This window comes from Camelus dromedarius, chromosome 1, assembly GCF_036321535.1.
Source record: "Camelus dromedarius isolate mCamDro1 chromosome 1, mCamDro1.pat, whole genome shotgun sequence".
NCBI lineage: Eukaryota > Metazoa > Chordata > Mammalia > Artiodactyla > Camelidae > Camelus > Camelus dromedarius.
The window spans coordinates 14,253,021-14,278,538 of record NC_087436.1 but is presented as its reverse complement, the minus strand read 5'-3'; the positions used below and the strand labels follow the sequence as shown (position 1 = coordinate 14,278,538).

At 35.2% G+C, this 25,518-nt stretch overlaps 1 protein-coding gene across 5 annotated transcripts in view; it reads left to right on the top strand.

The window, feature by feature from the left end:
- ARFIP1 (ADP ribosylation factor interacting protein 1) overlaps positions 1-25,518 on the top strand; it is a 110,722-nt gene that overhangs the window by 62,284 nt on the left and 22,920 nt on the right. For 4 of the 5 annotated variants that reach the window (XM_031464618.2, XM_010992519.3, XM_031464610.2 and 1 more), the window contains 5 exons: positions 798-893; positions 2,463-2,575; positions 6,907-7,128; positions 14,047-14,204; positions 21,262-21,436. In XM_031464618.2, coding sequence (XP_031320478.1) covers positions 798-893; positions 2,463-2,575; positions 6,907-7,128; positions 14,047-14,204; positions 21,262-21,436 — 764 coding nt within the window. The remainder of the gene's footprint in view (positions 1-797; positions 894-2,462; positions 2,576-6,906; positions 7,129-14,046; positions 14,205-21,261; positions 21,437-25,518) is intronic. The other variant, XM_064489470.1, reaches the window with a different exon arrangement.

Sequence of the window (25,518 nt, the reverse complement as noted above, 5' to 3'; positions counted from 1 at the left end):
ACAGATACTTGCTTCACTGACGATCAGATCTTGTGGAGTGTCCCAGGTATGTTTTAAAAGCTGCAGAAGTGATTCTTATGATCAGAATAGCACTCTATTTTAGCACTTCTCAAACTTCAAATACATAAAAATCATGTGAGGACCATGTGAAATGCAGATTCTGGTCCACTAGTTCTGGGACAGGGTCTGAGTTTTGCATTTCTAATGAGCTCCCAGGTGACAACTAATGGAGGCTCCTCGCATCCATACTGTGAGCAGCAATGATCTACACTATGTGATATTTAATTTATGATTGGAAAATTTCAGCTACAATTTCTGTGAAGGCCATGATTCATTCACATTTCTGTGAATTTTAATTATGAATTTGATACAGCGTTACATGCCTTTGGATTTCTACTTGAAGAGCATTCTTTCTTATGTTAGGATAGCATGTTATAAAATATTTACTTGAGCTTTAAATCATTCAGCTATGGAACTTTAATCACATTGTTTTAATTGATTTGGAAATAGCAAAGCCTAGGTGAAGTCCTGTTTAGAAGTAATCTTGCCCAGTTTCTTCTTAAGAGTTATGTGTGATGTTTGGTTTTAATAATTCGATGAAAAGTTTATACAAGAACTCAGCCTAGTGGCATCCATTTATTATTAGTCCATTCCTGCAAGAAAGCAGATATATTAACTGCAGCTTTTAATCCTAGTTTTTGAATATTTTAAAGGAAATGTTGGTAAACCTGTATTCAAAATGTACAGTATGTGGAGGAAGAAAAGGATTTTCACAGTTAAATGTCTGCCCTTTTCAGGTTCCCCAGCACCACCATTGCCATCTGTTATGTCTCCTAGCAGGGTGGCAGCTAGTCGACTGGCTCAACAAGGAAGTGATTTAATTGTTCCTGCAGGTATTCACTGCACTGATTGGATAAAGCCCTTCTTGCTACAGGCTGAAGCTAAACTAATTCACTCAGTTTCGTAATCACTTGCTTATATTCTTAGGTGTGTGTTACTCTGGCTTTTTTGGTGGCTGCTGCTGTTTTTTTTTAACAATAAGGGAAATCATCTGTCTAGCCATAGCCTATCTTTCTGGCTTTTCAGTTATTAGGCTGTATTTCAAACCTGAAATTTAACTCACTTTAAGATTTAAAAACATTGTAAAATGTGATTCATTTTGAATCATCCTTTCTTTGTCCTGGAAAATGTATTTACTTATTTGATCCTAAACTCTCGGCTTTGCAGCTCTTAACTCTTTTTTCAATTAAACAAAAAAAGGAGCCTTCAACAGTTGGAGTGTTCATTATTTGGAATGAGTCAAGTAGAAAAGGTTGTGTCTTCTTTTTTTTCAATTTCAGCTTACTGATAGCTGTCAGATTGCAACACAATACTATGTAATTTACCAGTTACACTCAGTGGAAAATACTTGTGAAAAATCCATTTCTTTACATTGAATATGCTCTGTATTTTAATATTGCTGGACTGTAAAAATGGGGGAAGCTGAATTCTATATTTCTTTTTATATGAAATGTTAATATTTTATATTTTGTTTCTATGAGAATTTTGTAAATTCTTAAATGTGTTTGATTTTATATACTGACTCAATCTTAGATTGTAGTAAAGATGTGATGAAGGCTGGTCTGGCTATAGGAGCAAGAAAAGAAATTCTTGCTGATGCTAACTTTTTGAAACCATTTTGTAAAATGTCTTCTCTTGTCTTTATGTTATTGTTTTTTTTAAAATTACTGTAAGGTGTCTATCCCAAGTCATTAGCATCATAGATGTTTATTAGATATTTTCTTCTATGAAAGGTACTTTACTATTAGGAACTATATAGTTATAGAGTTGCTTTTATGTAATAATTTCTTAATTGTTGGAGCAGCACATGGTCAGGGCTTTATACTGCCTTTATTAATTATGGCTTTTTTCGAAGGGGAGACTCGAGAAAAAACGAGGTACAATGTAGGTCTTGTTTTAACACAGCCTCTCAGACTGGTGGTAAGATATTTTTAATGACTATTTAAAATTACAGTATTTTTAAAATCCTCCAAAGTTCTAGTAACAATCTGTTGTTGCTCTGTTCTACGTAGTACAGTGAAAAATCACTGTGAAGAGTACTTGGCCTTTCAGATTTTTACTGACAGTTTTTTCTAGGGTCATTAGGTTATAAGAGTAATTGTGGAAACTTTGTTTTTCTTAAAGCAAACAGCAACTTATTTAGAAAAGAAGGCTGATTGCAGCATTTTTTTTAAGAAGGCAGGCAAACCACATAGTATTTGAGTTTAATGGACAAAAATTTGTTTTAAGTGTTAGGAAATTATTCTCAAAATGATTCCAGGAATTCCTAGTCATTTACCTTGTGGAAACATTATTTCTTTAAATGAATAAGTAGTTTAATTTGAACAGCATCAGTGTTCTGTTTTCTTTCTCTACTTGTCTTTATCTGATTTACATTTGTATCTTTTGTTACGATCATGCAGGTGGCCAGAGAACACAGACAAAAAGTGGGCCAGTTATTCTAGCAGATGAAACTAAAAATCCTGCAATGGAAAAGTTAGAGCTTGTTAGAAAGTGGAGTCTAAACACCTACAAGGTTTGTGATTGCTTTTTAATGTTTCCACCCTAACTAACTCTAAGAATTGTCATTTGTATGTTATTCAAATTATTATTTTCCAACTATATGAATATATAGAAGAGAGTAATCCCATTTAAACGTAAAAATACAATTAGAAAATGAAGTATTTATTGATCTTTGCATAAATGTAATTTAAAAAATCAGTAGCAAAAGATTAAAAAAGCTACTAAAGTTCTTACTAATTGACAACACAATTAAAGAAGAAATATATTGCCTGGGGATACCTTTAGCTGTAGAAATGCTATAGCTATGTTTGCCCCCACCTCCATCTTTTTGATACTTTATAGCAACTGAATGTCAGGAGGGGTGTATTAGTTTTCCAAAGTTTGGGATTCTCTGATGTTATTGTGATAACTAAGCACTAACTGTACAGACAGCAAATGAGTTGGATTTCAGAGTTTCATAGTAGTTAGTTGTATTACTTCGGAGTAATTGGTGGTTATTTTTCTTATGTTCTCCATAAAACAAATAAGCAAATTATTTAATCTATACTATATTTGATATATTACAAATAGTTCAAGCCCCAAATCCGCTTAGTTACCTATATGTGTGTGTTTATCATCTATTCCTCTTCTTCTGTCTCTCACCTGTATAATAATCTGAGTTGAATCGTTTTTAAGATTTCGTAGTTATCTCTATATTAACATACTGCATTCAGACATTCTTAAAACTTCTGTTAATGAAAATGACCAGTCTTCATAATGTTGTACACATGGCATAATACTATGTGAAGGAGTTATCATTCTCTCTGAGTTTTATTTTTAACTAAAAATTTTTTTCATCGGACTAGTTTAGATAACTCAGTCTAAGTCAAAAGAGAAAGTTCTAGCTTACGTGATTTTATTGAGTTTGTAGCCCAGTGTGCGTGGGCTGACATATGACTCTCTGATCTTGTGGCTTTTTGACCTTTTTGGTCCAAATTGTGAGCTAATGTAGGATATTCATTGTCATATGATAATCCTTCAAGTACGATTCTGATTTGGGTGATTTAGGACTGTGCTTTTTTGTCCATTTTACTCTTGAGGAACTTGGTTCTGGCCATGACTTTGATCTTCTCTTTCTTGGACTTCAGTTCCTTCATGATTCCTACCTTTAACGTCTTCTGTCTGGTTTTATTCTCTAACAAATGCTTAAGGCTTTTCCTCAAAGAGGATATTAGCACTTCCTGTATTGTTTGTTAATTTTGGCTCCAAGACGAACCTGGTGATTAATACCAAATATGTAATAGGACTGCTTTTAAGTTTAGGCCTTGCGTCTATCGTCTGAAATATTATTTTAATCTACTTGATTTTGTTCACAAAATGTGAGTCCAGAATATATTCATTTTCTTAATTATTCTCGTCTGCAGGAATAATTGTGAATGGTGAACTCTGGTTTATTATTGTTTTCGTTTGGCTTTGAATTTTGCTAGTGTAGAATAGGGTACTTTTAGAAGTCCTGTTATTTTTTAAGAATAATCTCAGTTTCAGCATTTAGCGCTGTTATCTTTCCTAAACATTCAGTGCTTTTTTTTAGATGTTTAAGAATTTACCATCAGTATTCACACCTTTATCAAATTAATAATTGTGGTCTTTAAGCTAGTGTCTTTTAAACTTTCATTCTTGTTTTTCTTATCCTATTGCCTTATGTATTTACTGATTGACCTATTTCTCCTGTTCAGTTTCTTATATTTCCCTTTATGCTCCCTTCTTCCCTATCCTTCACTCTTAACAACTCTTTTAATATCTGTCAGTTGTTGCCATGAAATTACTCTTTTCTTTGTACTTAAATGGTTTAATTCTTTTTTTTTCTGCATTATAGATAAAGCTTTGGCGGTATTTAAATACTGAGAGTACACAGTGACTGTCTTAAATTCATGGTGTGCGCGATGATGATTCATGTTTCGTACACTGTTTATCTGCCCTCCCCCAAGTAGGAGGTCCATGTAGGGCAATCATTTCCTTTGCTTTTTCCCCCCTTTAACTTTGGTCTATTTGGCCTGATGGCTTCAAAATGAATTCTTAATTTATAAGTATGGAAAACTGAGTAGGACCACCAGCTCATTGGAAGTCATCTACATTTTAAGGAATTTTGAAGAAGGGTAAAGAACTGAGATTCTTAATTCTCTTCTGTTTTGAACTTGCTTTATTATATATACCGATCTCTAATTTTGTATTTTAATTTCAGTATTTACTAGGAAGCAACTTAAATAAAAATCTATCCTTCAGTGGTCATATGAGAAACTTGCTCTGGGACCTTAATGAGTGGAGAAATGACTAGCAATTTTGTATTTTCTCACTACAGTTTTCTTTACAAAGCTCCACATAGGCTCTCTGTGGCACTCTTATTTCCTTAAGAGTGATTAGTTACCTATATTGGATTACAAGCTCTGTAAGTTCAGTTTCAAAACTTGTTTCAAGTGTCCAGATTTATCTTATTATGCCTCATATTCACTGTTGCCTTACTTCTTCCACTGCCATAGCTTCCAGGAAACAAAAAGCATTTCCTCGTTAAACCTTTGACCCTACTGTCTGCTTGTAACCGTTACTTCTGTGGAAAAAAGTGACCATTCAGACAACAGTAGACGTTTCTTTCGTTTTGCCCAATCTACCAAGTCCCTTCAATGAGTTCTGGCCCCTGACTTTCAACAGACTATTATATCTGGGTTGCTATGGAAGGGACCACATGCTTTGGCTTGCGAGTAGAGTAAATGTCTCTGGTAATATTATGTTGCATAGGGAAAGTCCTGGTGTGGATGAAAAGTGAGATTGAGTGGCTTATCTCCTTTTATCTTGTTACCATTTCAGATATTATTTCTTGCTGATGTTTCTCTCATGAAGATCACAAAATCTGCAGTTAAACTTTCCTCCTGTTGTGATTTTCATCTCCCAGAAGTGTCTGTATGTTTTCCGTAGAAATAGTTTTGTCTCCCTTTTGTGAGTTTGGCCTCTCACCATTCCTATCATTTTCTATGTAGTTATTTCTCTATTAAAAGAAAACTCCTTTATAAAAAATGTTTATTCATAAAGATCATTAATTGGTGATAATAGAGAATGTGTGAAGAAATCCATTTCAATCTTAAGTAGAAAAAATATGGGTAACATGTAATATGCTAACATTAAAAGGATAAATATAGACTTATGCATATTGATGGGGAGAAGTCTTAAGAGATTTGTTTTTAGACGAGAAATGCTCAGGATATTATGTGTAGCATAGCATAGTTTCATGTTTACTTTAAAAATATTATATATGTGATTATATAGATTTTAAGGAGCATCTAGACTATACCCATCAAGCTGTTAATAGTTTTCTACTATTTAGTCAGATTAAAGGAAGGAAGAGGAAATTCACCTTTTATTTCGTTCATTATTTTAATTTCTTCAACAAACAGTAATTCTGTAACCAAAACTTTGAAAGAGGTGATAAAAGAGCAAGTTTGTAAATTTAAAAAACTGTAATACTTATTTACTACTTTTTAGAATATTTTTGTTAACTTTAAATGATGAGGAGTATATTAATGCCCTATGTAGTTACCCTTAAAGTGTATTATTAAGTAGTGAATTTGCTTATAATTTTTTATTTCTAACAAAAATTATTGGAAAACTTATTTCCATGTGCTCTGAAATTAGGTACTTTAAAAAAAATTACAAGTTCCTGTATCATTTCTAGGACAGAAAAGAGTAACATAATTTAATATTACTCTATCTGGGCAAAAGTAGAAGAATAATTCAGGAATCTCTGTTCTCTTTCTCTGTCCCTCCCCATCTCCCCTCCCTCCCCACCTCTTCTTCTTCTTTCTTCTCCCTTTCTTCCCTTCATTCTTCCTACTCACACACATATACACAGCTATTTAAGGGGGAGATAGAAAGGAAAAAAGCTTTTGAAACCAATAGGAGAGTGGAATTTTGGTATTCTTATTATACCTATATTAATAGTCCAGTGTTGTTCATAAATCAATGCCAAGTATCTCAGTTGCTTTAAATAATCTCTAAAACAGCTGAGATACTTGTGCACAAAGCTTGAATGATGGTTATGTGAGAGAGCTCACCTGGCAGGATATAAATTAGCTAGATAAGTCTTAAAACTTCCTCTGATTAGTAATAGTTATTTGACATGTCTGGTAAATTTACCTTCTGAGTTCTGATGGACTTCTAAGGGGGCTGACAATTTTCAGTTTGTTGGGCTGGTTTGTTTGAAGCCAGAAATGGTGTATGTCATGTGCTCTAGCATTTGTACTTTGGCTGCTGTATTACTATTTTTTCTTTTGTTCTTTTTTTCTTCCTAAACAAAGTACATCTTTCCACTTTCAGTGCACTCGGCAGATTATCTCTGAGAAGCTAGGCCGTGGATCAAGAACTGTGGACCTTGAACTTGAAGCTCAGATTGATATATTAAGAGATAACAAGAAGAAATATGAAAATATTCTAAAACTGGCTCAGACATTGTCAACCCAGCTTTTCCAGATGGTGCATACCCAAAGGCAACTCGGAGATGCATTTGCTGACCTGAGTTTGAAGTCACTAGAACTCCATGTAAGATTATTTGAAATAACTCCTGGGGAGTGAGGGGGATGAAAATGGCAGTAGGAGAATTCTGAGAGGTAATTTATTACATTTCTTATTTGCTGAACTCTTAATAAGCTTGGACTCTTGAGGTGTTCTTTTAGATATTTCATATAATTTTCAAGAAGGCCCAACTGACTTTTGTCAACATAGTGATCCAGTTGTACCCTAAAGAAGATGTCAGCTAGAGGTTTCAGGCGAAGGGAACTTGGATAGAGGAAGGAAAAGGAGTCCTCAGCCTGCCTGAGCCTAGGAAGGATCATACTGTGCACAACTGGGCGTGAGTAATAAGTAAATTCAGGCACCTGCTGGAAGTCTCTTACCTAGTCTCTAAGTGTCCTGAACAAACAGTAACTTGCTTGACCGGATTTGTGATATACTTCTACTGAAATCAATAATACAAATTACGAATTTCAGAATGAAATTATTTTTCTGCATATATTCAGCTAAGCATTCCTAACAATTTCTTACAATAACTTACGTGACTCCTTCTATGTCTTTTTTTCTCGCCGAGAGCCAAAAGGTGCAGAAATCCCTTGCCTACAGACTAGAAGCTGGAACAGATAATTTAGAGCATTAAATCATTTGGTAATATCTAGACTCTTGGACAAAGAAAATTTGACTAGAGATGACAGTATACATCATAATAGAGAAAAATACTGAGATTCAGTTCTAAATGAGTCATTAAACATACAAAAAGAAGAACAAAGCTAATATTTAGGAAGCTGAGTTGCAATTGTTGAGTATCCACAATTTCAATGTAATGGGCTAGGTGCTTTATAGCCATTATATCATGTAACTTATCTGACAACACTGCAAGAAATGTTATCCCCATTTTATAGATGAGGAAATTGAGGCCAACAGACATTAGGTAGTTTTTACAAGATCACAAAACAAACAAAAGATAGAACTGGAATATACACCCAGGCCTTTCTGTTTCTGCATGGTCTCCTGCTGTCTCTTTAAGTGGAATCTGTAGAGGATCTCTGACCCAGAGAAAAGCTCCCACAGTATGGAAAGAGGTAACCAGAGTATAGGGTCTAGGGAAGTGTTGGAGCAGTGTTACCAGTGACGCTACCTTCACTAGACCCTGTTAATTATAATTGTTAACACAGATTGGGGGTTACTACACACCAGGTACAATTCTGTCGTTTATATGTGTATTTGCTCATCTAACGCTCAGCTGTAGCTAGCAGTACTTTTATTATCCTTCTTTTCTGGATGTGAAATTCCCCCCCCCCCTTTTTTTTTAAACAAAACTGAGAGATTAATCCTCAGTATTTTAAGCCTATTGGACCCAGTTTTAATTTTTGAGTTTCTTATTTGAGCATTTCTAACCCTTCATAAGGATTGATATTTCATGACTCTTTTAATTTTTTCTTAGAGGTCTTCCAATGAGAAAATTTACTTTTTTTTTTAATTGAATTAAACTTTGTCTTGCAACTACCATATGGGTCCATTGGGAATCAAAGACACAGTATGGGATCTTAGTAATCTTATTTTCCTACATCTTAAAACATTTTGCTGTTTCATCATCCTAGGAATTATTTCATCATTACTCATCAGTTTTTCCCTACCATGTTAAAAATGACTAATATAATAAAACAAAAGAATGAGAGCATTACCTAGAAGAATGATTCACTTGTGAAATAAATACTTCTTGTTTGTTTGCATTTTCAAAAAGAATCTGGAGAAACTATTTCTGTAGTCTTTTTTTTTTAATGTTCATGCAGCATAGCTAAGAATTCAAAATTTTTCATTTTTGCACATAATGGAAAGAGAATACAATAGCAGATGATGACATTTCACAAATATTACACAAATCAAAAGATGACTACAAAAGACCATAGTATTGACTCTTAACAGTGATGGCAAAATTGATTATATCAGTGAAATCTCAGGCTATAAGTGTTCCAGTGATGATATCCTGGATGAATTTTCTTAAAGAGTCACTGAATAACAATATATTTTTAAGGACAAAAAGGAAATATGGTATTGTATCAGACAAGATTCTCAAAAGAAATAATCAATAGGATATATAGCTATATAGAGTTTTATTTTAAGAAATTGGTTCATGTGTTTGTGGAGGCTGGTATATCCAAAATCTGCAGGGTAGACTGGCAGCTGGAGACCCACAGAAGAGTTGCAGTATGAGTACAAAGGCAGTCTGCTAGCAGAATTCCTTCTAGCCCAGGAGATGTCAGACTTTGTTCTATTAAGGTCTTCAACTGATTGTAGGAGACCCACTCACATTGTGGAGGGCAGTCTGCTCTACAGATTATACACTGATCAAAATATAAGTCTCATCTACAAAAACACTCTCACAGAAACATTCAGAATAATGTTTGACCAGATATCTGGACACTGTGGCCCAGCCAAGTTGACACATAAACCATCACAAATGTTTTCATCTAGTTAGTTGTTCAACAGGAATGACCCCAACATGTAACATTTTTTGACAGAAATGCATCTGGACCATCCTATTTTGCTAAAAAGACATGATATATTCTTCTTTTATGATATTTATGCACCAAAATGTACTTTGTATGTTTGTTAGTGAACAGATACTGAGAGTAAGTGTGTATACAAAAATGATTTCAAGGAAATGGATAATATAGAAATTTTTTAAAATTCATTGGATTCGATATTCTAATTGCTGTTTATAAGTGTAAAAATAATGGTAAACTAGTACCTATTGGAGATGAATTTGAAATCTGAAATCAATAGTTATAGGATGGATGTTTTGTATCAGTCAGGGTTTTCCACAGAAATAGAATCAATACGAGATATGTACCTAATACACGCACACTCACACATACACACACACACACATTTTGAGGTTTATTTTAAGGAATTGGCTCTCACTATTCTAGGGATTGGCAAGTCTGAAATCTGTAGGATAGACCAGCAGGCTAGAAACTCAGACAGGATTTCTGTATTACAATTTTAAAACAATTCCTTCTTCGGTAAACCTCAATCAGTCTTTTGCTCTTAAGGCCTTCAGCTGATTGGATGAGGCCCACTCACACTATGGAGGATAATCTCCTTGAAGTCAACTTGAAATCACATCTACAATGTTTATCAGTATAAATGTTAATGTTAATCACATCAACAAAATCTGTACCTTCATAGCAACATCTGGACTAAAGTTTGACCAAACAACTGGACACCATTGTCAAATCAAGTTGGCTCATAAAATTCACCATCACAGTCTACCCTTTGTCAGCTTACCAGCACTTAATACACATCTCTTTAAACCACACTTGATCTCCAAATCAAGAGAATAAAGTCGTACTTCCACCTAACATGATACAACTATCCTGTGTATTATTAAACATACACTAACCCTTTCCCCAGAAGAAGATACGAAGTCCTTGAGTGAGGGTCACTTTTTCCCTTGATCTTCTGAACCTTAAATACGATGATATAAAGTTAACAGTAGTTAAATACTATGATATAAAGTTAGTTGATGTATCTTATATGATAAGGTGATAAGGAAAGAAAACAAAGATATTCACTTATACACATACAGACATTCATGACAAAGTAAGGAAGCAATGCTTATGAGAATTATAGTCCTCATTTCTACGAATGGTCACATGGTTGTAACTTCTTCCATTACCCATTCCATGTTGCATTTGCCCTCAGGTAGCACCTCAGCCTGTGACGGTTCTTTGCCTGGTTGGGCAACCCAAACCTTCATTCCTGAAAGGTCCAGGCCATTAGTAGTCCTTCCTGAAATGGATTGTTGTAGTTTTCCATTGACATTAGTCACAGGGCATGGTAGTGCTAAGAGACGCCCTAAAGGATCGCCTGTATTCCAGGCATACCTTCCTTACCACCATTGTGGAGTAGCTGTCCAGTTTCCCCTCAGTAATCAGGATCAACCACACCTGCCAGAGTCACTCCCTTCTTTGCCTTTTGGTTCTTTCTGAGGGAAAGCTTACAGAGTACAGTAGTGAAGAGCTGGTGTCCCCTTCCTTCCACCTGGTGCCATAGTAACTGAGATTCCTGGAAAATGCATGGCCCAGGGCCTGGCACATAGCAGCACTGAATAAATTGTGATGGTTATGATAGCTGTTGTTGAGATTGTGGCCTTTGGGGGCTGAGGAAGATTTTAAAGATGAGGTTAATTTCTTCATTTTCTAGAGGAACAACCAGTATCCAAACATAAAAATGTCAAATCTCCTGAAGGGGATAGGAAATAATCCTTTAATAAATGCTTCTCATCTCTCAGAACTTTATACAGGTTATCTCATTACACGTCCTACAGGCTTATAAGGGAATTATCTTCATTTTATTAGTAAGGAAATTGAGACCCAAAGAATTTGAGTTATTCATGAAAGACACAAATCCAGCCAGTGGCAGAATGAAGATATGAATTCCCAAAAGGACTGAATTCCCAAACTAGACTTTTGCCATTTTATCACGTGCCTTCTAACTCCTAGTTCTGTTATACCACGGTACCTCATTAAATTATATTTTCTCAGTTTAGAGGGTAACACCTACATTGAGGTTAGGAAAGTTTCCACAATCCATATTACTGTCTTAGTACTTGTGATTCTAGTTTTTTATTGCTCTATGTATTTGTTTAAAATAACTCATCTGTTACTATTTAGGTAGTAATACGTTACTAAAACGTGATGTTTTAGATCCAATCAGATGCTTCTATTATTTGGTCCTAATGTAGAAATTGAATGGAAAGTGGTGGTCATTTACATCTAGTAAATGTTGTAAATAATGTAAGAGGAAAAAATTCAAATATTGTGAAACTTCATTCTCTAAGTACAAAGCAAGTAGATTTTTAGATCAAGGGATTATTTTCTTCTTCAGTGACAGATAGGAACTGCAGCCCTGTTCTTGATGTGTGTACCCTTTGACTATTACAGTGATGTGTAAAATACCCCGTCCAGTTGAGAACGCTGAAATCACTTATCAACTAAATGAAGTTTAGGAGTCATGCTTTATTTTATTTTCATTGCCAAGAAAGCATATTTAATTATATATGTGTGTGTTTATAATGCATGTACATGTGTCTTAATTATTTTATATCTTTTACTACCATGTCTCTTGTACCTTACTTTAAAAAAGCTTTTTTATTCTATCCAGTTAAGGTTTCATATTACACAGTAAAATCTTAAGGTTTATACATATTTTCTTCACAGGGTGGGATTTACGTTCATGAAACAAGTATCCGTTTACTCCTCCTGTCTGCTTTGAATTTAAGCCTGTTTTCCTTCTCTGTAAATATAGGATTCCAAATTCTGCTACATAACATTTCAGTCTGCTGTGATTTCACCTTACTACACTCTAGTTTTTTTGTTTATTTGTTGTTAGTAAAAGCAAAGCTTCCTAGGTTGTATAGCTCTCCCTGTGGCTAAATTAGAACTCATGGCATTTTCAAAGTTAGTAATGTGGAATTGTGGATATTGAGAACTTTTAGAAATGAACAATGTTACCAGGGGTATGATGCAATGATACATACTTTATGATACAGTGAGTAGTAAAGGTTTTTGTTTTTAATAATTATGATATTTATATCCAATTCAGTGTTTATAGTTTTATTCCTCTTATTTGGTAATTTTTTTATTTTGCTTTTTACCTCTTAATGAATATCGAAGACAGTAAGAATAGTTATAATATGTTGTGTGAATTTTTTCTAAAATTTGTAAAAAATATTTTCTCTTGTATTCTGTTTGTAGTAACATTTATTTAGTCTTCTGTATTGTAACTTAGCTTGCAAAAATGGTGCCAAAAAACTTCAGCTATTCTGCCTTTCATTTTAGTTTTTACATACATTTATTGATAGTTGTTTTATATAATCCTTATCTGCCAATATTTGCAAAACTACAGTTTTGAAGACTGAGTTCAAAACTTACATGAGTTAAGAGTTACATAGACCTCTCTTGAATGGGAAATGCTTTTAGAATAATAAAGATAATTTTATTTTCCTGCTATTTATTAATGATTGAATATTCTATCTAGAAATTTAATTATAGCTATAGCACTAACATGAAATTTGCATCTGCTAAGATTCTAGTTAATTTAATATTACATTATTGCATTATTGTTTTCAGCTGAAATTTTTAAAAGTATTATATAATAAACTCAGAATTCTCAACTTAAATGATATATCTTACAATAAGATATGAGCAGTTTTTTAATTTGGTCAGATGTGTTCCTGATAACCTGTTAATTAACCAAACTTAGACTAGAAAGCTTTCATTGCTGAAAATTTAGAGTTAGTCCCTGCCATCCATATGTGAAGGAGTCACGTGTAATCTTTGCTAAGCCAAGACTCAGTTTGTTCAGAGAATGAACTAAAACTGGTGTTGAGTGATCTTTCCTGAGCTGTTTGTCTAGATGGATCTGAGCTTGGGAGTCAACTGGTCACTAAGTTTACAAAGAAATGTGTATTGTTAATATTTATACTTTGAGGAGATTCAGTCAAAACATAAAATTTGCAGTCAATTTTATGTCTGAAAGTTTTAGCCGATTGTTACCTAATTTGGTTGTGAAAGTTAAAGTTTCTCTGATTAATAATCTGCTATATTTTTCTTCTTCGCAGCTGTGCTTACAGTATAATAGAAACAAAACGTAGAAATGAAAATATTCTTTCTAGTACAAAGTAGTTTAACTTTTTAAGATTATTTGATTTTAGCTATGCATCTGAGCTGATGATAATTTTGGTTTATTAGACTTTTTCTGTACTTGTATGGCTAGTTGGGATTTAGATTCCTATTTATTTATTTAAACATTGAAAGAAAAAACTTCTGTAGCTAGATTTCTAAATCAGGTATTTTCCCAGTAGGGATATGTTTGAGGTTTTTTTTAGTCACATTTACTCATTTATAACTGGATAAGTTAAGGTGACTTCTTTTGTTTTAGGAAGAATTTGGCTATAACGCAGATACCCAGAAGCTTCTGGCTAAAAATGGAGAGACTCTTCTAGGAGCCATTAATTTTTTCATCGCCAGTGTGAACACTTTGGTGAATAAAACAATAGAAGATACTTTAATGACTGTGAAACAGTATGAAAGTGCCAGGTAGGTATAGATTTTTACTATATTATCTGTTTTACAAATGGTTTTACATTGCAAACAAGAGGCCGATATGGACAGAAAAATAATGTATTAGAAGGTTATAGGATAGCCCACAGAGCTAACAGAAAGGCAGAAGAAGAGATTCTAGAAATAGGCAAGAACCAAAGCCAAGATAATGTTTCAGAAGAATCGAATTAGGATCCTGATGCCAGGTACCTCTGGTACTTGATGCTACTACAGCTCCCATAAATAATAATTTCCAAAAGGCTCCTGCATACTTTCCTTCATTTCCTTGAGAGTATCTGGTTGAGCTTGGTCATGTACCCAAACCCTGCCCGCTAGAGAATAAGGAGATGGAAGAGCTCCCAGCTCCAGCTTCCTTAGAAGAAGACGGCCTTGTGTTTTACCAGGCAGGTACCAGATGCCCTCTCCAATCTGCCCTAAACCTACCTTGTCAACCTCATTACTGCTGCTTCCCAATGGAAGCACTTATGCTGCTTCCGCAACAGCCAGACTCCAAGTTTCAGTTTCTCTTGAATGTGCAACTCATTTCTGCCTCCTCTGTATATGCCCTAATGCTTTCTATACGTATCCTTATCCTGTACTTTTACAAGTAAAAGTTCAAACCACTTGGAAAGTTAACTTTTGTTTTTAATTGTCTTACAATTTTTTGGTGGTAGTTGTTCAAAACATTTCTGTACCTTATAAACAAAAACATTTCTGTACCTTATAAACACACAGTTCCAATTCAAGGAAGAAAGTTATTACTGTGTTCTCTCTATAGTTTGTCTTTTTGCGCACACCCTCTCTAATCCCCTGAAAATGTTTTTTCTTTCTATTGAACCATAGTTGATTTACAGTATTGTGCTAGTTTCAGGTATACAGCAAAGTGATTCAGTTATACATATATATTCCTTTTCAGATTCTTTTCCATTATAGGTTATTAGAAGATATTGAATATAATTCCCTGTGCTATAATAATAAATCTTTGTTGTTTATCTATTTTATATATATCGGTGTGTATTTGTTAATGTTATACTCCTAATTTATCCCTCCCCCCACATCCCCATTTGGTAACTGTAAGTTTGTTTTCTATGTCTGTGACTCTGTTTCTTTTTTGTAGATAAGTTTATTTGTATTATTTTTTAGATTCCACACATAAATGATATCGTGTAGTATTTGTCGTTCTCTATTTGACTTAACTTCACTTGTGTAATAATCTCTAAGTCCATCCATGTTACTGCAGATAGCAATATCTCATTCTTTTTTGTGGCTGAGTAATATTCCGTTATGTATTTGTCTACATATACACACCACATGTTCTTTATCCATTCATCTGTTGGTGGACACTTAGGTTGCTTCCATGACTTGGCTATTATAAATAGTGCTGCTGTGAACATTGAGGTGCATGTATCTTTTCCAATTAAAGTTTTCATGTTTTCCAGATAAATGCCCAGAAATTAGATTGCTGGGTCTTGGTAACTCTATTTTTAGTTTTTTTAAGGAACTTCCATACTGTTCTCCATAGTGACTGCACCAGTTTACATTCCCACCAACAGAGTAGCAGGATTCCCTTTTCTCCACACCCTCTCCAGCATTTATTATTTGTAGACTTTTTGATGATGGCCATTCTGACAATTGTGAGGTAACACCTCATTGTAGTTTTGATTTGCATTTCTCCAATAATTATCAATGTTAAGTATCTTTTCATGTATCTGTTGGCCATCTCCATGTCTTCTTTGGAGAAATGTATGTTTAGATCTTTTGCCCATTTTTGATTGGATTGTTTTTTTGTTTTTGTTTTTGTTTTTCTGATACTGAGTTGTATGAGCTGTTTGTATATTTTGGAAATTAATCCCTAGTCGGTTACATCATTTGCAAATATTTCCTCCCATTCTGTGTGTTGTCTGTTTGTTTTGTTTATGGTTTTCTTTGCTGTGCAGAAGCTTATAAATTTAATTAGGTCCCATTTGTTTATTTTTACTTTTATTTCTTTTGCATTGGGAGACTGAGCTAAGAAAATACTGCTACGATTTATGTAGAATATTTTGCCTGTTTTCTTTTTCAGGAGTTTTATCATGTCATGTCTTATATTTAAATCTTTAAACCATTTTGAGTTTATTTTTGTGTGTGTTGTGAGGGAGTGCTGTAATGTAAGAGCCACAGCTCTTACGTGCAGCTGTCCAGTTTTCCTGACATCACTTGCTAAAGCAACTGTCTTTCTCCATTGTATATTCATGCCTCCTTTGTTGAAGATTAATTGACCGTAGGTGTGTGGCTTTATTTCTGGGCTCTCTGTTCTGTTCCATCGATCCATATGTCTGTTTTTGTGCCAACCCCATGCTGTTTTGGTTACTGTAGCTTTGCAGTATTGTCTAAAGTCTGGGACGGCTATCCCTCCAGCTTTGTGTTTTTTTTTCCCCTCAGGATTGTTTTGGCAATTCTGGGTCTTTTGCGATTCAATATAAATTTTAGGATTTCGTCTTCTAGTTCTGTGGAAAATGTCATTGGTAATTTGATAGGGATCACATTAAATCTGCAAATTGCTTTGGGTAATATTGCCATTTTAACAACAGTAATTCTTCTAGTCCAAGAGCATGCGATATCTTTCAATTTCTTTGAATCACCTTCAGCTTCCTTTATCAGTGTTTTATAGTTCTCAGCAGATAGGTCTTTGATCTCCTTGGTTAGGTTTGTTCCTAGGTATTTTATTTATTTTTAATGCAATTTTAAGGGATTGCTTTTTTATGGAAAGTTAACTTTTGATTTCTGCACAAGAAGAGATGTTTCTGTCCTATGCTGTGTTTATAATTTTCTGTTTAGTATCATTAACATATGAGATTCTTGGTGACTTGGAAAGGAAGGTCAAGACAAATAGCTGTGGTTGTCTGGTAGGAGATATGGAGCTTGTACCTTATTTAGGTTTTGGACTCGGTTTTTAACTTTTCTTTATTGTTGGAAGTGTTTACTAACATAATATTAAAATCAGAAGTTGGCAAAAAAGAAACAGAAGAAATCTATCAATATCGTTTCCTTCAATAACTTTGAAGCAATCTCTCAATAAGATATACTTCAGTAGGAATTCAGTAACATTCCCAGTAATTGGTTCTCCAGTCTTTATTTAAATCCTTCCATGGGCATTGCCTATATTTTTCAAAGGATTTATTATGTATATTTTTCATTTCTATAAACTTTATTTGGTTCTTTTCCAAATTTGTTTATTCCTTATTCATAATATCCTAATTTGTTCATAATGAATACTTTCTTTGATCTCTCTAATCATTTTAAGCATTTGTATTTTCTAGTCTTTAAGATTATTTTAATATTTGTGTCTTTGAAGATGAAACTTCTTTTGTTCCAAAAGTATCTCCTACCACTTCCCAGTTAAGAACTGTGTGAATCTAGTTTTTGTCTCTCTACTTTGTCCACTTATTTTAGCAACTAAAATATATTTCAGCTTAGTATATTTTAAAATATAAAATATATTTCATTTGAAGCATATAATGTCTTTCTCTTCAGCCTTCATTTCTTACACGCTTTTAAAAATATTAACCCATGTTAAAGAAGGGCAAATATATTAGATGTGACTGTTCATACACAAAACATTGTATATTTAATCTGCAAAGGAGAAAAGTAAGCCTCTAGAGGTTAAATGGTTTGCTCACTAGGAACCAGTTTTAAAGCCAAAATGAAAACCCATGGGCCCCCTATGTTCTGCTTTTGATCGTTAGGCCTCAAGCTTGAACTAGACTAATCTCAGATTTTCACATCGAATTATAAAAATAATTTTCACATATTGCAGTGAGGAATCACTCAATGTACAATGTGATACAAAATCTCAATTTATCCAATATAATTGATCTGTTTGAAACTTTTGAACAAAATTATAAACCAGTCTATATGTACTCAGTAGCTGGTTGTCAGGAAACTTTTAGACAACTGTGTGTACTTTAAAATCCAACAATAATAACCAACCTCACCCCATAATTTATTCTGTTTTATTGAAATTACAGTTATGATTTTATTGAGCTTAGCTTAGCTTGGTGATTGAATTTTCTGTGCTGTTTATGAAGTAGCTGAGACATGGACTAGTTGTAACTGTAAAACATTGCCCACTGAGGGATGACATTCAAAAAAATCCCAGATTAAGGTTTCTCAGTAGCTGATTTTTTTTCTGTCAAAACCAGAATTTATTGACTTTTAGGGCAAGGGTTGGCTATTTGATCAGCCCAGAAAGTGGCGATTTAGGCAAATGTCCGGGTGGCCTTTTAATGCTCCCTATTATGCATTGTACAAGTATTTCCTTGCCCTCTGGTGCTTCGTGTATAGAAAATCGTAAAACAGCCCATTCAGCACTTCTCCAGAGTGGCACCAACAAGGGAGTCGGTTGTGGTTAAAACTTTTCAGATGTGGACACCTGTTCTCTTGAGGTTTTATATAAGCCGTAAAGTAACCAACTATCACTAACTTTATTGATATGGACTCAGTTCAGACTGACAACCCTGAAGTGAAGGGTTGTATTTTGAAAACTTAATATACTTCTCTTTCCGGTGGTAATGAGCCCTATTAGATAAGCTCTTATGGAAAGTTTTACTTTAACACCATCTACAAAGTAGATGTAAAAATTAAGGGATATAAGGACAGTATTATAACTTTGACTGTGTTTAATCACTGTTATTTAAAAGTATGCCCTGAGGCTATTGAAGGATATTCGTCTTCACGTTAAATGACTACACATTACTGTTCATTTTTGCTCTAATTTTTTTCATTTCTTATTGCTTTTAGTATGTTTGCTTCTGGCCATCCCTCTTCTAATTTGGCCAAAATAATAAGCACCCCAAAGATATTAGTTTTTTATATATTTTTGTGTGTGTGGAGATTATTATTCCTATTTATAGGTGGAAAAACTAAGCAGAAAGAGGGAAAATAACTAGCTCAAGACATTCAAGCCAGTGAAGGGCAGAGTGGTCATGCAATTTAGCCATAGAGCCAGTGGAAGTTAACTAGTTATTACTGTGTCAGTCTTGCCTCCAAAATCTTTAGTAACCGTCTCCTCCTCCTTAGCTCTACTGTCATTGTCCTGATTCAGTGACTCATTTCTCTTTTGCTCAAAGTCTTCTAATTGGTTTCCTTGCTTCTAATTTCATAATCTACTCCAGTCCGTCTTCCATGCTTTATATTACCCCTGGAGTGATCTTTCTACCCTGAGCAAATAGAACATGTCACTTTCTACATCAGAGTTCTCGGACGGCTTTCCCTCAAGTGTCCTACTGGATTAAATCTGATCCCTTGTAGAATGGCCTGTCAGGCCCTGCTTAATCTCAGTCCTGCCTTCCTGTCTGATTTTAATTCCTTGTCTTGTTCCAACTTCAAGTTTTAAATTACTGAATTACTTCCCAAATGTGTCATGGTATCTTATAAATCTATCTCTGCCTGGAATGGTCTACCAATTTCCCTGCCCTGATCCACCTCATAATCTCTTATCATCCTTTAAATTTTAATTGTTTTCAATTCTATTCTGGGATGCCTTTTCAGACACCTGATTTAGTCATTCTTCCTCTTGATTCCCGCTGTTCCTTATCTGCCCTCCCCGTGGCAGTGTCCATTATCCCCTTTGTTGTGGTTGCCTACAGTCTCACCCTCTAGACAGTAAGCTTCTCAAAGATGAGCTGTGAAGATGAGCAGATAAAGCTTTAGTTTCTTGCACAGTGCCTGAAACATAGAAAGTGCTCACTTAATATTTGCTGAATGAATCATTGTATCAGTGAATGAATGAATGATAAGGTTTTGGCCCTGAAAGGTCAAGTTTATTAAATTCAGTACCAGGTAAGACTAGACTAGGCTCGGTGTGAGGGACTGATGTATTCTTTATCAGGTCAAATATACAATATTTATGCCACTTATTAATTCCCAGAATAGGAGACATGAATTGTACTATAGATATTTCAATAAAGAGCTTTAGTTTTAGAGCATAAACTTTGTGATGCTGATTTTGACTAAATTAGAGGTCACTTTGCCTCTTAGTTGAGTACTTGAATAGTTGACACTGCTGGATAAGTCACTAATAAGTAGCATTATACTTACACAAGTGCTGTGACAGAGGTTTTATGAGGTGCTGTGGGACCACGGATGATGGTGCTGGGGTAACTTTCAGTTAGTGGTGGGAGAATGTTAGGAAGCGGCATCTCAGGGAACACAAGGTGACAAGTGCTGTATAATAGATGCCATTGTCATATTCTAAATACTAATGTTACGGAAATCCATCTGGAGGTGTACAGTCCCATACAGTAGCCACTAGGCACGTGTGTCTGTTGCGCACTTGAAGTGGGGTCAGCCTGAATTGAGGTGTGATGGAAGCATAAAGTCCGCAGTGGATTTCAAAGACTCAGTACCTCTCCCCTCTAGCCCTGGCAAAAGTAAAAGGATTCATTAATAGTTTTTTACATTGATTACATGTTGCGGTGATAATATTTTGGATACAGTGAGTACCATAAAATATGCTGTTTAAACAGGTGAAATTAGTTTTTATTATTTTAATATGACTGCTAGAAAATTTAAGTTGCACATGTGGCTTACATTTTCTAGTGTGCATTGCTGGCCTAGACTGGACTTTAAGGAGCACTGGCCCTCAGTTAACTCCCTTTTAACAGTTAAAGTATGTTATTCTAAAGTCTGCTGTCCTCACCTGCTTTTTGCCTTATCAGTATTAACCAGTTCTCACGGGGAATTAATCACTACCCTTGATCTTGCTAGCATTAGGTTTAACATCTTTTTTTTTTAACTGGTTTTTAAATTTTAGAAATTTTTCTTGTCAATTTATACTGTATTTGGAGAGGAACTATTAATAAGATTAAGAAGCAGCTTCCCCCTGCCCGCCCCCATGCTTATATTAATAGCTCTTTGTATTAAATACATGGTTTTAAAAGCATAATGTGTAAAATATGTATGAGAATTATCATATAGTAGTGTATAATATGGGACTATTATGTCATTCCCCTCACCTCCTGGACATGTTTCACACTGGTTTTGTAGTTTGCTTCACTTGTTCTCTTCTTTCCAGAATTGAATATGATGCATATCGCACCGATTTGGAAGAGCTGAATCTTGGACCACGTGATGCAAACACTCTGCCAAAGATAGAGCAATCACAACATCTGTTCCAAGCACATAAGGAAAAATACGATAAAATGCGCAATGATGTTTCTGTCAAGTTGAAATTTCTAGAAGAAAATAAGGTAAATTTACTCTTCACCTTTTGAGATCTTTCTGTGGACTTTAAAATAAAATCACCCTAAAGAGAGATAAATAGAAAGCTTTTTTGTTACTGTTAACTGTTTTTCGTTATAGAGTTGACCCTTGAACAACTCAGAGGTTAGGGGCACTGACCCTCCATGTAGTCGAAAATCCGCATGTAACTTACAGTCCGTCCTCCGAATCTAGGGTTCCTGTCTGGGATTCAACCAACCGCAGATCATGCAGTACTGTAGTATTTACTATTGTTCTTCACTTCTCACCTGGTGGAACTCTGTCTCCCTGATCTGTTCTGTGTAGAAATGCTCTTCGCTCACTGGGAAGAGGTGTGTGACATTGCTAGGCTCTTCCTTTTCTTGTGCCCAGGAGAAGTTCTCCTAGGTCCTGGGAACATCAAAATCAGTATTTGAGCTCTGGGAATTGGACTGCAAAAACTGATATAGGGCCTGTCTAAATCTAGGGTCATTACTGCCTGAAGTAGCCCCGTGTTGTATCTGGAAGTCAGCTGTAGTTCCAGTGTGGACAGGAAGGAGGAACAGAGGTGACAGGAAGAAGAGGAATTGTGTCCTCTCTTCTCTACCCTAACTTGGCCAACTTGACCTTTGTTGTCCTCTGCTGTGCTCTAGAGTTGAGCAGTGTAGTCAGATAGATAGGCAAGTTGGACTATGTCTTTTGCAAAAATATCCTGAATTAAGAATATGAAAACCTAGGTTCCACACCCACTTCTACCACCTGCTAGCTTTTTGGGCTTGGACAAGATGCAGAGTCCCCAAACTTTTGTATTTTCCTCCGAAAATTGAGGATAAATCATACCTTGTGGTGAGCACATGAATAAAATACAGTGTCTTCTGTACCATGTCCTGTTCACAAATCTTTGTGGGGTTCCTACTGTGAGCCCGGCACTTGCTGAGTGAAGGGATGAAGGAGAAGGAAGACAAAGTTCATGGTCTTAACGGAGTTACAAAAACCCGAAATGGTGGTATTTTCTAGAAGTCATCATCTTCACACCTTCTCCTGGTGGCTTTCAACCTAACCAGTGTCCCTACTGCTTTGTGTCTATTTTGCTGGTACAAACAGAAATCAGCATTAGAAAGATGGAACAGAAGACATGAACTGTATTTGTTTGATATGTTAAATCATATAATTTGGCTTTACAGAATCAGTACTGTCTCGGTGGTAAGGATGATGAATTGTCTGAGGTACATTCAGCAGTCTGCCTGGCCAGCTCTCCTACCTAAAATAACTTAACCTAGTTGCTGAAGACATACGTTGATCATTTGACAGTGGAAATAGTTTTTTTGGCCATAATATTTCAGGCTTAAAATTCACAATCATTTCTTACTCCTTTGTCATTGTTCAGGATAACTTTTTATGTTCCTTCTAGTGATCCCTTGTCTAACATTGTATTATTTATTTTCATAGGTTGAGAGGTAAATTATACTATTTTAGTATCTGTAGTATCCTCTGGTCATAGCAATAAGCAAATAGCTATTACGCAGACATATATTAAGCCTCTGCTGTTTCAGGTACACCGGTGGTGGTACTGAGGCATTAGCATGTGCTGGATGGCTAAAGCCTCCCTGTCCAGGAGAGCTGTCTACAGTAATGGGGCTACTCTGTAGCCACATTTCCCTGCTGGCAGCCACTAGCCGAGCGTGGCTTTGGTCACCTGAAAAGTTGCTAGTGCAGTGAACCTTTATTTTATCTTGAAATTTAAATAAATTTAAAGTTATTTTAATTAAAATTTAAGTAGCCACATGTGGCTAATGGCTATCGTATTGGACAGCACAAATTCCAATTCTTAAAATTCCTCCAATTTGAGAAACCTTGCTTACCCCTTTGAGCCTGATTCCTTACAGATAACAAAGGAGATAGTAATGTCTACTTTACAAGGTTGATTTGAGTGGTAGTGATAATATGTAAAGCTCCCAGTAAGCACCTTGACAACAGCATAAGAACTTAATAAAAATGGTAGCTGCTTTAAGTGATTATGGACGTCATCGTGTTTTTATTGTAATTCTGTTGGGGAGAAGACGTGTACAACTTGCCTGTTCATTTGTTAACAAGTAATCCAAAGACGAATGTGCAGAGTTCCAGATTACAGGCGACAAGTTCAGAAGTAGTGTGGGCTTGGCCATTCGGGGAAATCTTCAAGATCTGCAAAAGGAAGAGGGCTTCAGCCTAACCCTGAGAGATCGAGATGGGTCTAAAAGAATTGGAAGGAGAATCTGCGCCGTCAGGGGGAATGGCCTGCTTGTAAGAATAGAGGGATAATACGTGTATGATGGAGAAGTAGACTGCCACGGTGGGACATGACCTTCAATGCTTTAAAGGAAGAGGGAATCAGAAAGGTAGTTGGAAGCTGGTTGGTATTGACCCTTGATCACGTAAAGATTGAATTGTGGCTGCAAAAAGAGGACACACTGGGCAGTGAAGGAAGAAGAGAGCACGCTTATGAAGAGCCAGCTCATCTCTGTACATTGTAAATGTCTGTCAAATGGCTCTCACGTTCAGTTTTATCTTGTTGGCATTGAAGAATTTTAAAAGTTGGGAGCAATAGAAAATTATGTCTTAAAAACACTCTTTGAGCAGTAGAGTCTGGACTAGGATCAGTGCATTAGCACTAAAAGGAAAGAACAGTGGTTTCAAGGCTGCATGACAGCAATTGAGAAATCAACATAGGAAGCTGGTTTGGCTTGAAGGTTATGAGGGATGAAGGTTGGGAATTTGTTTTATTTAACCCAGTATTTAGTTTGAAATGATGAGGCGATATTCACATGGAAACAGTTGGTAGGAAGTTTATGATGTGGGTTTGCAGTTTGAATGTACAGGATCAGGGTTCCAGAGGTAGAGGTTTAGAAGTCATTACTTTGGGAATAATGTTGCTATTGTCACATCTTCTCTTCTTTTTGACCTTTCTTACTATAAAATAAAATAATAAAATTGCCTTTATTCTCATGGATTTTATGTTCTTAGAGAGCCTAGAGATACTCTTTGTTTTGGGTTTTCCACAATTGTCATCAAGCTGAGTTTCAGTTTCAACTCAGTAATCGTTAATCAGCTTTGTCTAAAAGTTTATAAAGAAACTCTGATCTTTTCATCTTTTTATTTAATTTCTTAAAACTATAAAGAGATGTTGGTCTCTGTTATTTTAAGCAATAAACAACTATAATTTGGGTGAAGACTTGGATCCATGAGAAAACTTTTGTTTTTTGTTATTATTGTTGAGCAACTTTTACCCTTTTCTTTTATTTTTAATAGCTCTAACAAAGGAAGGAAAAAGCAAGCCTTCAGGCCTAGGAATTGCCTGTCATCCCTGTTTGCTTTCTTGACAGTTTAAAATGCCTCAGATCTGGTGGTCTTCTTCTTTTGTTAAACCACAGCTGAATTTGTCCCTTACTATTCTTTTATACACAGTTATCAGGGAATCTACTTAGCACTTGAAGCTTAACAAAATATACTCTTTCTATTTCTTAAATGTCATTTATTGAATTTTTTAAAACCTAAATTATCTGAAACATCAGATAAGTGAGTGTGCTATTTTGTAATTTGATGATGTCCTGAAGATTACTGCTTTTTTCTAGAGCTGTTTTTGCAGTTGTTTTTGTTGTTGTTTGTTTGTTTGTTGTTTTTGCTAGGTGTAGAGGAGTTGGGGGGGCTTTCTTTTGGTTCTCATATCCTGGCTTTTGGAGTGTCCTCCCATAGCAACACTTCTTTTCTAAAATGACAGGCCAGAAAATCAAACAGCTAGAATAGTGCAAAAGTAAAAGCAAATAGTCATTGAGTAAAGGACTGAAGACCATCCTGTGACTATAGTAATACATTCTATTGTCCAAACATTATGACAATATTTTTGTTTATTTTTAGAATTTAAAGAAAAAATTTTTGAGAGGAATTGGGAAGTGGATTCTTTGCTGTATTTTAGAAAATTGAGGTGTTTATGTATACTTAGTCTAGCCTGCCTTCTCTCCGGCAGAACAAAGGGAATAGGTGTGTAAAATATGTGTGTGCAGACTTGTGTGTGTATGTACATGCATTAATGCTGAGAGATGTGTGCACAAATCCA